Below are 14962 nucleotides of genomic sequence, written 5' to 3'. Positions count from 1 at the left end.
AAAATGTGATTGAAAAATTAATCCAGCCAGAAAATGAAGCAATAGGGATAATACATTAGGTAAGTGCCTTGTATCAACTTTGTATACAAATGCCATTTGCTGAAGAGAGACAACACCTTCAAAGGGGTTATCCGATCTCTGAAATGATGTACATTTGTTGATTTAGCCATACGTGTCAAGCAGTTTTTTTTACCAGGTGGTTTAAATCGAGTGCAACTATTATATTGGTTGATACAACTGCAGAAATATCAAATGTGTATTTTTTGGCAGGTAATCTATAAAGGCCCCTGGTTCTACAAACAAAATGCAAGGATGGCTACCGATTCTGGCATGCAAGGGCTTATGCACATGACCGTAATCGCCGCCCAAAAAACATGATCCATGTGTCAGCAGCATCTCCTGGGCCGACTGCGGCTGCCCTCACCCACCATACTAATTTATGATACAGTAACTTTGTATCTGATCACAGGGCTATGGTAGTGTACTCACACCACTGTACAGCCAGTTGTGGGAAGGGGTTACATTTGAAGACCAACTTCAAATATGGATCATTAGCAAAACCGGTTTCTTGTTTCAGCAGAGTGAAAAATCTAAACCTGGTGAGATGCCCCTCTCCTCTGGTAGGGACTCTGTATACAATCTGACAAGGCCCCCTGACCTGGTCAGAAGTCACTTTTCGTTTAACTGCTGCTCCACAGAACATTACCATGGTGTGGCTGTGACTGCGTTAATGGTCTGGGAAATAAGTGTCTGCTATGATTTTCTTATGCAGCAAGGACAGTGAAATGCACCCCATGTACTATACCTTTCACTTGTCTCCACTCTGACTGGAGAAAGCTGGTTGCTTTTGTTGCCAATACCCAGTTGGCCATTAGTGTTGGCTCCCCAGGAGTAGAGATAACCTTGATCAGTCAGCCCCATGGTATGACTGTAGCCACATGCAATCTGCAGACAATATAAAAACATTTATTAAGGGGGTTCTCCGGGAATTAAGAAAATGAAAATAATTATAAATACCTTTCATTATTTATAATGGCTCGTTCTGTCTGGGGAGCAATCATAAGGGGAAACAAAATGGCTGCTGTCCCATTAGTTCACACAAAACCTGTCCTGATCACACAGGAGGACAAGTTACTTTACAACACTAAGGTAAAGAGCTGCCTCATCCTCCTCGCTACTTATCAGGGATTATGATCCCGAATACAGATAAGAACTTTAGCTGAATCTCTGGGGAATTTAGTTCATGAAGAGACATGAAGCACAGAGAGGACAGACAGGACAGACTGTGGTAATGTGGGGCTGTGGTAATGGAGACTGCATACAAGTCCAGCTGCTCATTAGCCACATCTCACCCTCCTCATCTGCATTCCCACAGAGATTCACCTGTATTCAGGATCATACTTTCTGACAAGCAGAGCAGAGAGCAGGATGAGGCTAGGTCTACACGACGACATTTGTCGCGCGACATTTTGTTGCACCAATGTCGCGCGACAATTTTTATAATGGCAGTCTATGGTGTCGCACTGCAACATGCGACATGCTGCGACTGCGACGCGACAGTCGCAGAAAATCCATTCAAGATGGATTTTTCTGCGACTGTCGAGTCGCAGTCGCAACATGTCGCATGTTGCAGTGCGACACCATAGACTGCCATTATAAAAATTGTCGCGCGACATTAGTGCAACAAAATGTTGCGCGACAACTGTTGCGCCCTATCTGTCGCGCGACTTTGTCGCGCGACAAATGTCGTCGTGTAGACCTAGCCTGAGGCAGCTCTTTACCTCAATGTTGTGATTAGGACAGGTTGTGTGTGTGTACAGATAGGTCAGCGGCCATTTTATTTCTTCTTATGATTGCTCCTTAGACAAAACAAGCCATTCTAAGTAATGAAAGGGATTTTGTGAATATATCAAAATATTTAAGCATTTTCATATTTTTTTTATTCCTGGAGAACCCCTTTAAAGTTAGAATGGCCCTTGTAGAAAATGGGTCCTGGAAAACCCAGCATTCAGCATCGCAATAAATGTGCTATGGTACCTTTTACATGTTTGGATACATTTGGAACAGGCAAAGTGAGAAAGAAAAGTTCTCAGGGAGCCTGTAGATTGAGGGGACATCACTTTTACCATTACAATAAACCTATTCTGAGGCATGCCATTTTCCTCACACTTCCTTGCGTTTTGGTGAAGTTATATTATAGTAAACTGCTGTAATCACTACAATAGCACATCAATTCTGGCACACATGAATTCAACCTTAACCGCCCATACATTTTGTTGCCAAGCCATGGTGGTAACAGCATGTGATTGACCTAATTGCCATTGTTTCAAGCTAAATGCATAGATTAATTAACTTTGTTAATGTCAGGGCTCCAGACCAAAAAAAATAAAAAATAAAGGAGCCATTGGCTTTAGGAGCCAAATTTAAAATACATATAATTAAAAAAAAAAAAAAAACACGTCTTACCTAGGGTTGTCACGATACCCAAATTTGGACTATTTCGATACCATAAAAAAGTATTGCGATACTCTTACCACGTGAAAAAAATAAAACACCAAAAAAGCCAAGTGCATACCAGATTTTATGGAACGTCTGGACCATAATAGAACAGTCCTAACCTAATTTTTGTTGGGACACTGACAAAAAAATGGCAAATTGCACTTTTTTCCTGTTACGGAGTTCACCGCATAGGAGATATTTTAATATGCGCCACCAATGATTTTACTTTATAATACTGGGGTTAGGGGGGGTTCAGTGCACTGCACCACCAATAAATATCGTTTATGCTTAATACAAATGCAGGCTGCCATGCGGGTGCCGGACACATCTTATACCTGGCACCCAGCCTCTATGACAGCGCGCTGCGATCCGCCGCTATTAACCCCTTAGATGCCGCACCTGGGGGGTTAATAGTGGCGGATTGCAGCACGCAGTCATAGAGCCTTGGTGCGGGTATGGGATATGTCTGGCATATGCAGCCTGCGTTTGTATTAAAGAGGACCTTTCATTACAATAAAAAAATCTAAACTAAGTATGCTGACATGGAGAGCGGCGCCCAGGGATCTCCCTGCACTTACTGTTATACCTGGGCGACGCTCCGTTCTCCCGGTATAGGCTCCGGCATCTTCAGATTTTTGGCTCAACTGGGAGGAGCCTGCTCTTGTTCTCCTGGGTGTCTCCTGGGCGAAAAAAAAAACCTCAGGCTACAGCCTGGGAGAAGGAGACGCCCAGGAGAACAAGAGCAGGCTCCTCCCGGTTGAGCCAAAAATCTGAAGATGCCGGAGCCTATACCGGGAGAATGGAGCGGCGCCCAGGGATAACAATAAGTGCAGGGAGATCCCTGGGCGCCGCTCTCCATGTCAGCATACTTAGTAATGTAATGAATGGTCCTAAACGATATCCATTGGTGGCGCAGTGGCCATAGCCCCTCCCCCCCCTCCTCCCTGCTATCAGCCCATTGGTGGCAGCAGCAGTACAGGTGGGAGGGACGGCCTCCTTCTCCCCTGTCCTCTTTAGAAGAACATGGCACGTGCTGAGAGCAGCGCATGTCATGTCAGTAATGTGAAAGCGGCAGAGGCCTAGGCGCAAATGGCAACAAGACTACAAAGTTTAGCAATGCTAGGTCGCATTTGCGACTATTTTAGTCGCCATATGGAGCCCTGAATGTGTACGGGCACCCTTAGGCCACCTGCACACTAGTGCAGTCAACTGCACCTAAGATCCACAAAAATTTCCGTGTGGATTTGTGTGTTTATGCTGCATACCACCACCAAAATCCACAATATCCAATTGCTGATTTTGGTGCGGTTTAGCCAGATCTCAACCTTCCATTGAAATCTGCCGCTAAAACCACAAAAATAATTGACCCCCAGCAATCAGATACTGATGACCTATCCTCTGGTTAGGCAATCCATATTAAAATCTCAGAAAACCCTTTTAATGTAGCTATTCTTGTAATAAATGTAACTCAGTTTTGCTGCGTGAGACTTGCTTCTTCCCCCCCTTTGCTGGAAGAAAACGTAGGTATGTTACAAAAACCACCTGAGGTTTTTTTTAATGCTTTGCCTTGGGGTACTTTCACACTTGTGTTTTTCTTTTCCGGCATAGAGTTCCGTCCTAGGGGCTCTATACCGGAAAAGAACTGATCAGGATTATCCCCATGCATTCTGAATGGAGAGTAATCCGTTCAGGATGCATCAGGATGTCTTCAGTTCAGTCGTTTTGACTGATCAGGCAAAAGAGAAAACCGCAGCATGCTACGGTTTTATCTCCGGCGAGAAAAACTGAAGACTTGCCTGAACGCTGGATCCGGCATTTTTTCCCATAGGAATGTATTAGCACCAGATCCGGCATTTAGAATACCGGATCAGTCGTTCCGGCATGCACAGATCGGTAAAAATGTGAAAAAATGTACAAGACGGATCCATCGGTCCGCATGACAAGCGGAGAGACGGATCCGGATCAGTCTCACAAATGCTTTCAGTCAGCGGCAGCACCCTTAATCTTTCATAATGACCTAAAAGCATTACTTAATATGCATTTATCTTACCTGAACTATACACACTTGCTGAACAAATACTACTTTACAGGGAATGAGTTGGTTTCCAGTCCCTCCAACTCCAAGTTGACCAGTACCATTATATCCCCAGCCATAAACCTGGAGAGGGAGAAAAAAAAAAAGTAAGAAAAAAATATATATATTAATTTAATGTACTCAGTGATAAAGATGCCCCCGCTTCCGAGACTTAAAGGTTGTCCGGGCTCAGATCTGAACCCGGACATACCTCCATTTTCACCCAGGCAGCCCCTTGACTTGAGCATCAGAGCAGTTCATGCTTCGATGCGCTCCTTTGCCCTGCGCCAAATCTCATTTTTTGGAGATCTGGTGACTTACCAGGGCTCTCTATGGGGCTGCCAGGAAGCCCGGGTGATGTCACCGGCACTGATGGGCGGTATTTAGCGCTGCCCTAGCCAGTAAAACGGCTAGGGCAGCGCTAAAGCCCACCCATCAGAGCCAGTGACGTCACCGAACACACTGCCGGGTGGAAGTTACCGCCCGGCAGTGTGTTATTGAAAACAAAAGCCCGTGCCCTGTGCAGGGCAAGGGAGCGCATCGGAGTAGGAGATGCTCCGATGCTAGCCTCAGGTGGGCTGCCTGGGTGAAAATAAGGGTATGTCTGGGTTCAGCTCTGAACTCGGACAACCCCTTTAATATGGTTCATGCACACAGTCATATCATGCTTTGCAGGCATGGAGTGTCACATGTCTGGTGTCGCTGTACACAGGAAGAAAGGCGTCAATCAGCAGGAGGACCTGCTTCATGGTGCCTTTCTATAACAGAGCCCTGAAACAGACTGATTGCTCCAAGCCTGATTAGACTAGCATGGCATCCATTGATTATATTAGGCTTTTGTAAAGAGGACCACCTGCATAACATAAGCACACCTAAAGCCTGTACTACAGTAACGCTCGTTAGTGATCTGACAGTGTAAGGCCCCTTTCACATGGGCGAGTATTCTGCACAGGTGCAATGCGTGATGTGAACGCATTGCACTCGCACCGAATCCAGACCCATTCATTTTTATGGGGCTGTTCACATGAGCTGTGATTTTCACGCATCACTTGTGCGTTGCGTAAAAATCACAGCGTGCTCTATATTCTGCGTTTTTCACGTAACGCAGGCCCCAAAGAAGTGAATGGGGCCGTGTGTAAATCGCAAGCAAGTGCGGATGCGGTGCGATTTTCACGCATGGTTGCTAGGTGACGATCGGGCTGGGGACCTGATCTGTATTATTTTCCCTTATAACATGGTTATAAGGGAAAATAGCATTCTGAATACAGATCCACAGGATCTCAATAGTGGGGGAAACACTTCTGTTTTGTCCCAATTCATTGTCAATGGGGACAAAACTGAATTCACCAGAATGCATTCTATTCCGTTTGGTTGTGTCCCCATCACTGACCTGTAACGCTGCAAGCAGCGTTTTTCTGTCCGCGATGTGGTGCAAAGCAAGACGGATCACTCATGACTCACAATGTAAGTCAATACTGACAGATCAGTTTTCTCAGACACAATAGAAAATGGATCCGTCCCCCATTGACTTTCAATGGTGTTCATGACTGATCCGTTTTGGCCATTTTAAAAATACAACCGGATCCGTTCATATCGGATGCAGACAGTTCTATTATGATGGAAGCGTTTTTTGCTGATCCATGATGGATTCAGCAAAAACACTGGTGTGAAAGTAGCCTAACTAAGAAATTATAAGTTTCTGCCTTATTTAATGACTTACACACAATGGGGGAAAACAGTGGCATAAAAAAATAAAAAATGTCACAAATTAAGGCGCACAGCATCTGTGCACCATAATGTGCGACTTTAAAAAAAAAAAAAGTGCTGAGAAAAGGGGTGTGGCTTAACTTCGCACTACCAGCCGCATTTACTACAACTTTTGCCAGAAAGTGGCGGAAGTTATAGCTGAAGTCTAGACCAGCCTGTAGCTGGCGTAGACTTCCGTTTCTGGGGCACAACAGGGCAGCAGTGTCCCTGATTAAGAGGCTTCTGCCTCTTAGCAAATCAGGCACATCTCACGCCAGTGCAGGGAGATCAAGACTGGCGAATCCATCGGCCAACCTTGATATAGCTCCCCCAATATGCAAGTAAAATTTACAGATCACTATACCTCACCTGGCCATTGTCTGTTATTGCCATAGAGCAAGTGGGTCCAGCAGCAACTGCAATAACAACCTTTGTGTTTAACTGGGCACATACTCTGCGAGGAACTGGCTGATTCGCAGTGGTCCCAGAACCAATTTGCCCACAGTTATTGTATCCCCAGGCAAACACCTAAATAGGGGGGGAAAAAAGTTGGCTAATCACAGGACAGAAACTTATGTGGCAAGACTATTTGATAGGTTGACTAATATACAAGGCAGATCTGGAATGCACTGCCAACATTGTCCCTGCACAATCACACTACACCTATGGTGCCCCTATCAACAGTTTTTAGAGTTGGTGCCCTAGGCATCTTGCATCCACCTTCAAAGATGTGGGCAGAGAATCACCAAAAAGATCAATTACACTCATCCCACTCTTCACAGCCAAACACAAGCATGCAGCCTAGGAAAGCGCTTACACTATTTTAAAGGGGTCCTCTAGTTTACAAACCCATTTTAAAAACACCCCCTTAAGGAATTCTGGAAATTTACCTTTAAGCCAGAGCATAGCCCTCCTGCAACAGGGCACATCTTGCTCTGGAGGACACAGAGCATTAAAGGGGTTTTCCCACTAAAAACAGCTATCCGCTTCTATATTCTCTCTGCTGGGTCCCCAGCTGTCAGACCGTGGGGGGGGACCCAACCTGCCTAGAGTGCCGGAGCAGTCATCCAGGAGCTTGTGGCGCGGTGCTCAGAAACACAGCTGATCGCACAGGCAATTCATTAATGATATAGCCAGTATTTTGACATTAACCGTTACCTCTCCATCGGCTGTTAAAACCATAGAATGATGGGAGCCGCAAGCCACTTGCATCACCTTCTTTGTCAGCGCATCTACACAGATCTGAACAGGGACTGTTCCTTGTACAGTGTTGCCGTTCCCAAGCTGGTTGTAGCCATTGTGCCCCCAAGCATAAAGCTCGCCATCTGCAGATAATAAAACGGTCAGCATTACTTATACTGCTGCACAGACAAAGAATAGAAACAAGAGTAACAAACAGTACTTTAGTAGAGGAATACTTTTTTAGATTGGACAGAACCAGGTATCATCCAACAGGTAGCTGGCAGGGGCACTGAAATCTGGAACTAACTTTTTTTACACATGCTGCACAAAAAATAAAATAAAAAAAATATTGTGCAGGACTCCTTTGCAGTCATTTTCACAATCTAGCACTATGACTACTGTTACTATTGTAGGGAATGGAGGGAGGCATGTGCTGTGACCACCTGGGGGGGCGCTTATGTAGCTCTAAACATTGAAAATACTCAGGGCAGGGTAGATTATATTGTGAATGGAGAGATTTAAGTGGCATTTGCTGTTATGTTCAAAAAGGGAATGTCACCAGAAAACCTTGTTTAAATCATGTTTTTATTTTAAAAAATTAAAGAAATGTTTAATTATTTTATGTCAATATCGATATTTAAACAAAAACCATAAAATTCTGCACTTGTCGCACTGGCCACTTTGCCTAATAGACGCCACTTCTTGCTCTGTACTTTACTGCATTTATCGGTCATTCTAATCCTGCCTGCAATGATATCACCTCTGTATAGATAGGATCCTATTCACAGTAGGCGATTGTCACAGCTGATCTATGCTTTCCTTGTACAGTGACCTCTTCACAGGGCACAGAACAGGCCTAGAAAACTCTCCCATAGAAGTCAATGGTCCCATCCTGACCATTGAGTCTATGGCCCATGAGGCTGCTGTACAGCAATTTTCTTAATGCTTTCTAAATGCTTAGGCAAGAGGGCCACCTCCAAAATCAAACTCAGAAAAATAAAACAAATAAATGTGCCCATATAAACATGTGTTTGCTGCAGCCAGTGACTTCCTGCAGTGGTCGTGTGTGTAGACCTGAAGCGAGCCCTGAAGCAATGGAACGACTGGGGATTTACTAAGTACTGGGTTGTTCGTGATTTTATAATGACCATTTCTCCCCATGGTTAGATTTTGTCTGGTCTTAGGTTTTTCTAAGTCTGTAGGAAAAGTCTGCCTTCAACCAAGACACATGTGCTAAAATTATAATCTTTATTAGGTACTAAATAAACAAAAATGGGGATGCGTGTATTGGAACCCCCTCAAAAAGTGCATAGAGCTTGATTGCTAAATTAGTAAGTGCCCAGCTATAGCTGAGGTAAGTACAGCTCTGAGAGCACCGACATCAATGTGGAATGGACTCTCTGGGAATAACAGTCACATGGAAACTGTGCTTGACCCAAGACACCAAACCACCCAAACCCCAACTACCTGCCCCACTTAGCTAGAACTCCCACATATAGCATCTAGGCAAAGGCACGACACGTTTCATCAGCCTTTGCTAGACCCTATATGTGGGAGTTCTAGCTAAGTGGGGCAGGTAGTTGGGGTTCGGGTGGTTTGGTGTCTCGGGTCAAGCACAGTTCCCATGTGACTGTTATTCCCGGAGAGTCCATTCCACATTGATGTCTGTGCTCTCAGAGCTATACTTACCTCAGCTTCAGCTTGGCACTTCCTAATATCCCCCCATACCTCGGCATACTACCTACCCATTTTACAGTTGTGTCTGCACAGCTTATACTAGTTAAATGGTGGCACCTACCTAGCCACAATAGAGTCATTGGTCAATACTGGACTACCGTCCAATACATATGACACTTGATTGGATTTATACCGATAGTGGTCTCCAAATTTACAGGAAAGACGTGACTTATGTGAGATGAGGAAACCGCTCTCATTGTCTGAACATTGTGTTTAAATAAAGTTATATGATCTGGACTGACATTCTGCTGTTTGGCCACAAGATGTCGCTGTTTACTAAGCACAGCTACAAACTGCTCTTATATCTCCATATTCATAAGAGCGGTGGGGTTACACACAGAGCCTGGAGAGGAAGGAGCAGCCATCTTAGAGTGAGGCTGTGAGAGTGACCAGGGCTGCAGCTAAGTGAAGCTGATCGTGTTCAAGACCCTGATCCTGTCCAGAGGAAGGAAGATTGCTGCCAAGAACACTGATGAGAGCAGAGGAACAAAGCAACATACACTGAGATACCGCATGCTTGTTGGAGAGAAGTTTGCTCTGTTCAGAGTCACCAGTGGATGCAAAGCAGACCCGGGTCAGTAAGATCGTGCACGCACCTCATAGTGTTGGCGCCTAGAGACTGAGACCAGGCCCGTAGTTAGGGTCTTTTTTTGTGTCAGGTCAAAAGTATTACTATTGTTCATTGCAAAGGCTCCAAGCTTAGTGACATTTCACATTGGAGAGCTGATAAAATTCCTGCAAACTCAAGCCAGGCTTGCGTTTTTTTTCACAGAAGGAATACTCTGGCACGTGCTACAGGACCAGTTATGGGAGGGGGGAATACTGTAGATCTGTGCAAGATTGTAAGCCTGTTGTGCTGCAGCACAGGCTAGCCCGTACCACACACCCAGTTATTCTTGTTCTTTTAGGGTAATAAAAAGTAAGGTGTGGCAGTTTAGTTCTGCCGGCCAGTAGGTCAATTACTTAACTTTTCTCCATTGATCGGAGGGCGCCGTGCTGTGCAGCACAAGGGTCTCAGCCTGCGGGCTGGGTGTATGTAAATTGATTGTATGTTCCCAGCATTTGTGGTTGTGTTTGCCACATTTAAGTAAAATTCCGTTTTGGCAAAAGCTGGTGTTTGGGTTGCTTTCCCGTTTGTGACTTTACTGTATCCTGGGGAGCCCACGGCTTACACTTATATGGTCACAGTCCTCTGTCCTACTTTGGAAGCCATTTAGCCATCAAGCGCCATGTTGTCCATTATACTTACTGCATTTTTCAAGAGTCTCCAATACACACATCCCCATTTTAGTCTTGACTTATTTAGTACTTTTATAAAAAGATTAGAATTCTAATGCCTCTTTTCACCAAGAGAATATTAGTTATACAAGAGACGTATACCTTCTTGATTTTTTTTTTTATCTACTAACAATGAATTATTTCACCAAGACACCATTACAAAAATCTCCCATTTAATCATGGAAGGCCTAATAAAAATGAAATCCATGCAATGCACAGTATATAAGAAATCTGCACTGTGCTGGAGGGGAAGGGCAGGTGAGATATTATACGACTACTGCATACCTTCAGTACAGACCAGAACATGTGGACCGCTACCATAACTGATACTGGTTATTTTCTTGCCACAAAGGACATCAAGTCTTCTCGGGGTCATAGTACTTTGATTATCTCCTGTTCCCAGACAGTTGCTGCAATTCTGCCCAAATGCAAATACCTGGAACAAGATTAGTAAAGGGTTATGTGGTCTGAGGAACAGTTACAATTCTCAAATATTCTTGAGCAACTAGACTACAATGTGAAGAAGAGAAAAATGAACATGTGCATCTATTGGGTTGGTATATTTCAGCATACTTTCTATGCCTCCACAGTACTGAATAGGGGAGTACACTTTGGACAGGACATCCTGCAAGAAGACAACTCACAATTTACAGTAGATCCAAGCTCTTTGTATTCCAGGAAGTGTGCAGCCATTCTGGGGGTTTATGTTCCCTTGGGCTTTGTGTGTAGTGCTTCGCCAGGTTTTTGCATTCTTATTTAAAGGCATCATAAAGTGTTAGAGCAGTGTTCCTCAACTCCAGTCCTCAGGGCCCACCTAACGATAATGATTTGAGAATATCCCACAGAATGAATACCTGATGCACTGATGCTAATTGTATCACCTGCTCAATACTACGGAAATCCTGAAAACATGACCAGTAGGTGGGCCCTGAGGACCAGAGTTGAGGAACCCTGTGTTAGAGATTTGTCATATTGTCAGACATGACTCACCTGAATATTGTACCCAGGTCTTATGGATCACTGTGGTATGGATTTTCAATAAGGCATCAGGAGTCTACTATGGCTCCATATAGCGCCTCCATGTGCTGCAGATTTTACATTAAGGGACAACAGAGTAGCTTTACTATGGCAAATACACAATAATGCTGGGTCAAACGGACAGTGTGCCACATTTATCAAGGGGCTTTTCAGGAGCCCGGTATGAATGGTCCTCAGGATAGGTCATCAATATCAGATGGCTGACTCCCAGCACCATGCCAATTAGCTGTTTGAAGAGGCTGTAGTGCTCAGTTGAGCAATGAGGCCTCTTCATGACCTATGTGCAGCTCAGTCCCATTTAAGTGAATGGGCCGCAATACAAAGTACCACCACTATACAACGTACGGCGCTGTGCTTTGTATGCTGTGAAGAGGCAAGTGCTAAACAGCCGATCGTGGGGGTAGGAGGAATTGGACCGCCACCGAACTGACATGGATGAACCATCATAGATGCGCACTTAGGGTGTATTAGTTGTTGGTACCCGAACATCTGGGAGCATTTGCTCAATGCACCAAACTGTATGATACTCCTTCATGTACTCCAGGAAAGATCCTGTTAGATGTCAAAATCCACCAGTACTCAAGACTTTAAGGCATTAGCTGGATTGACAGTCAGGAGCTACATAATGGTTATTTAAGCTCTTACTGTAATTGATATCATTGTATTATATTTTATGCATGTGTTTTATGGAGCACTGTTAAAGCAGTAGACCAGGTGTAGAAGACCTTCACAATTACAGAAGTAATGGAGCAGTTATTTAAACTTTAAGACCTATAAAACCAGTTTAACTAAGTAATAGCAGAAATGGACATTTACAATTTGTCTACACCTCCAGTATATGAAAACAGATACACAAGCCTGGGGGCAGAAATTCCTAGGGGGCAAACAGTCAGATGAGTACTTGGGGGAGAGGTGAACGAACGGCAGCAGGAAGAACATAAAAGGGATCACAAACAGGAAAGACAATGAAGTGCAACAGAGGAACTCAGTAAGAAGGAAGGAAAAGGTGGAAACAGAACAGAATTTGCAATGTTCACTACAGAAAATAATTTGTAAGGAAAACCTTTTCACATGTCAGATCCAAAAGCAGGAAACCTACGTGAGCGAGAAAACCCTTACCTCATCGTTGTCAGTGGTGTAGATGACTTCATTTGCACATGTACCAAATACACACGCCTGTCGGATGGAGGCCACCTCTTGGGGCGAGAGCAAAGTGAATAAAGGCCACTTCCCGAAATCCACCATATTCTGAGAGAGTTTCACATCAATTGTAAGCAGTCTGAACGGCTACCAAACACAAGAGGAAGAAAAATAGAAATTAAGCCCAAAATTGTCAGTGGTGTCAGGTCTCCTCATGATGGAGGTCTTCATCTAACATCTATGTTTTTGTTAGGATATATAAAATTGTAGGCATACAAGGATGCAGCAGAGCTCCACCGACTGCTTATATGGACCGAATTATGGCTCCATACAAACCAGAGCTTGTACGGAAACACAAATGTGAGGGGAGTAAGCTACTGCCAGACTCATCTCCTCAAGAAATAAAGGATCGGTTGTTGGAATCCAGACGACATTAGGGGGTTCAGCTGACTTTCCTTACTTGTAGGGGGTTCTTTAGGTCTCTTTCATATAAGAGATACAGATTTTAGGATCTGTTCAGTAAACTGATTGTTTTCCACGCAAGTTAGTTTTTTCTCAGACTATTCAGTGTGTACATTTTTTTCCATGCAGACGCCATCCATTTTGATGCGTTTTCCACAAGCGTGAATTAAAACTGAAGAACAATCACAGTACATCTCTCCTAGGGACCGTCAGTGAAAAATACACTAATGTGAATGCTCGTGTGAAAGAGGCCATAGAGTGTCTACTCACTTCCAGGAAGAACAGAAGTACACAGTTCCAAGAAAACCATCTCCAGCATATTTAGATTAGGAGGATTTTTTAATTAAATTTTTATTTAATTTAATAAAACTGAGTCAGGTGAGAGAATATGTCCTCTTTAAAAGAGGTATTCCCCTCGTCAATGTTTTAAAAAAAAAAACAACTTTGGGAAGGGGGGGGGGGGAGCAGTCTTAGAAACAACTAAGCAAGATGTGCTGCACCATTTCTGTAACTCAGAAGCTTACCACTAACTAATCTGCCACTAACATCAAATTTTCTGCTGCCAGTCAACATGACTTTTAAAGAGGACCTTTCATGGGTCCAGACTTTATAAACTAAGTATCAAGGTATGTAGGGCAGAGATCTAATAGCGCTTAATTTTTTTTCTGGGCGCTGCCCTGTTCGCCCACTGTAGGCCCACTTAAATTATCGCTTCGATACAGGGAGGAGTAGACTGCCCTGTTTCTCAATGGGAGTCTCCTTCTCCCTGGCTGTAGCACTGTCCAATCACAGCAGAGAGTCACAGCCTGGGAGATGGTGAGTTTTTATCATCCCTGGCTGTGACGCTCTCCACTGCAATTGGACAACTCACAGGGAGAAGGAGACGCCCATTGAGAAACATCTAGCGACAGAACTTTTAGGCCTCTTGCACACTAACTTCAGTTTCCGTTCAAAGATAGAACATGTCCCATTATTGTCCGCATAACGGACAAGGATGGAACCAGTTTCGTAAACAAGGGGCCAGTTCCATAAAAACGGAATGCACACGGACGTAATCAGTACTATTAATGATCTTTGTTAAATACAGGTGTAGGTCTATTTGGTAGATAACAAAGATGTCTTGGTTTTTTGTGTCTGGAGTTTTTATTAAAGGTTTTCTGTCACCAGATTTAACCCTATTAAGCTAGCTGACATTAGCAATATGCTAATGTCAGCTAAACCCAACTAGCCTATTCCAGTAACGTTACCTATGCCCCTATAATGTTACATTACCCTACTTCATGAGATTTCCCTACCTCGTTACTTCCGGTCGCATCGGAAAGGACTTGAGGTGGTGTGCCGGAGTCGTGCCGATCTGCGCAGGCGCAAAATGACGGTTTAGGGAAATCTCACAGCGGAGTTCAGCTGGACACCGGGACACTGGGCATGCACCGGAGAGCCTCACCAGCCTTAGGGTAGGGAAAAATTACAGCCCAGTGCGCAAGCGCAGCTAACTACAGAACATCCATCCGATCTCCGCGCCTGCGCAGTGTGGGTGGTATATCTGTCTGCGCAGTATAAGAACAATCAAGAACCAGCTCATATGAGAATAGCTCCAAAGGGTTAGCAGCGCTTGCGCAATGGCCAGTTATACTACCCTTGGCGCTTGCGCACTGGGCCGTAATTTTACCCTACCCTAAGGCTGGTGAGGCTCTCCGACGCATGCGCAGTGTCCCAGTGTCCAGCTGAACTCCGCTGTGAGATTTCCCTAAACAGTCGTTTTGCACCTGCGCAGATCCACACAACTCCGGCACACCTCCTCACATC

General features: G+C 44.4%; 1 protein-coding gene across 2 annotated transcripts in view; it reads right to left on the bottom strand.

Annotated features, from left to right (window-relative positions):
* Positions 1-14962, bottom strand: part of RCBTB1 (RCC1 and BTB domain containing protein 1) — a 37630-nt gene that overhangs the window by 21076 nt on the left and 1592 nt on the right. For both annotated transcript variants that reach the window (XM_044287398.1, XM_044287399.1), the window contains exons 2-7: positions 12674-12841; positions 10802-10952; positions 7478-7644; positions 6689-6847; positions 4550-4657; positions 806-945 (exon numbers count right to left, since the gene is read on the bottom strand). In XM_044287398.1, coding sequence (XP_044143333.1) covers positions 806-945; positions 4550-4657; positions 6689-6847; positions 7478-7644; positions 10802-10952; positions 12674-12799 — 851 coding nt within the window. In that variant the 5' untranslated portion in view covers positions 12800-12841. The remainder of the gene's footprint in view (positions 1-805; positions 946-4549; positions 4658-6688; positions 6848-7477; positions 7645-10801; positions 10953-12673; positions 12842-14962) is intronic.

Source organism: Bufo gargarizans, chromosome 3, assembly GCF_014858855.1.
Source record: "Bufo gargarizans isolate SCDJY-AF-19 chromosome 3, ASM1485885v1, whole genome shotgun sequence".
In the NCBI taxonomy this organism is placed as follows: Eukaryota; Metazoa; Chordata; class Amphibia; order Anura; family Bufonidae; genus Bufo; species Bufo gargarizans.
Note: the sequence above shows the minus strand (reverse complement) of the source record. Positions and strands in the feature narration are given on the sequence as shown.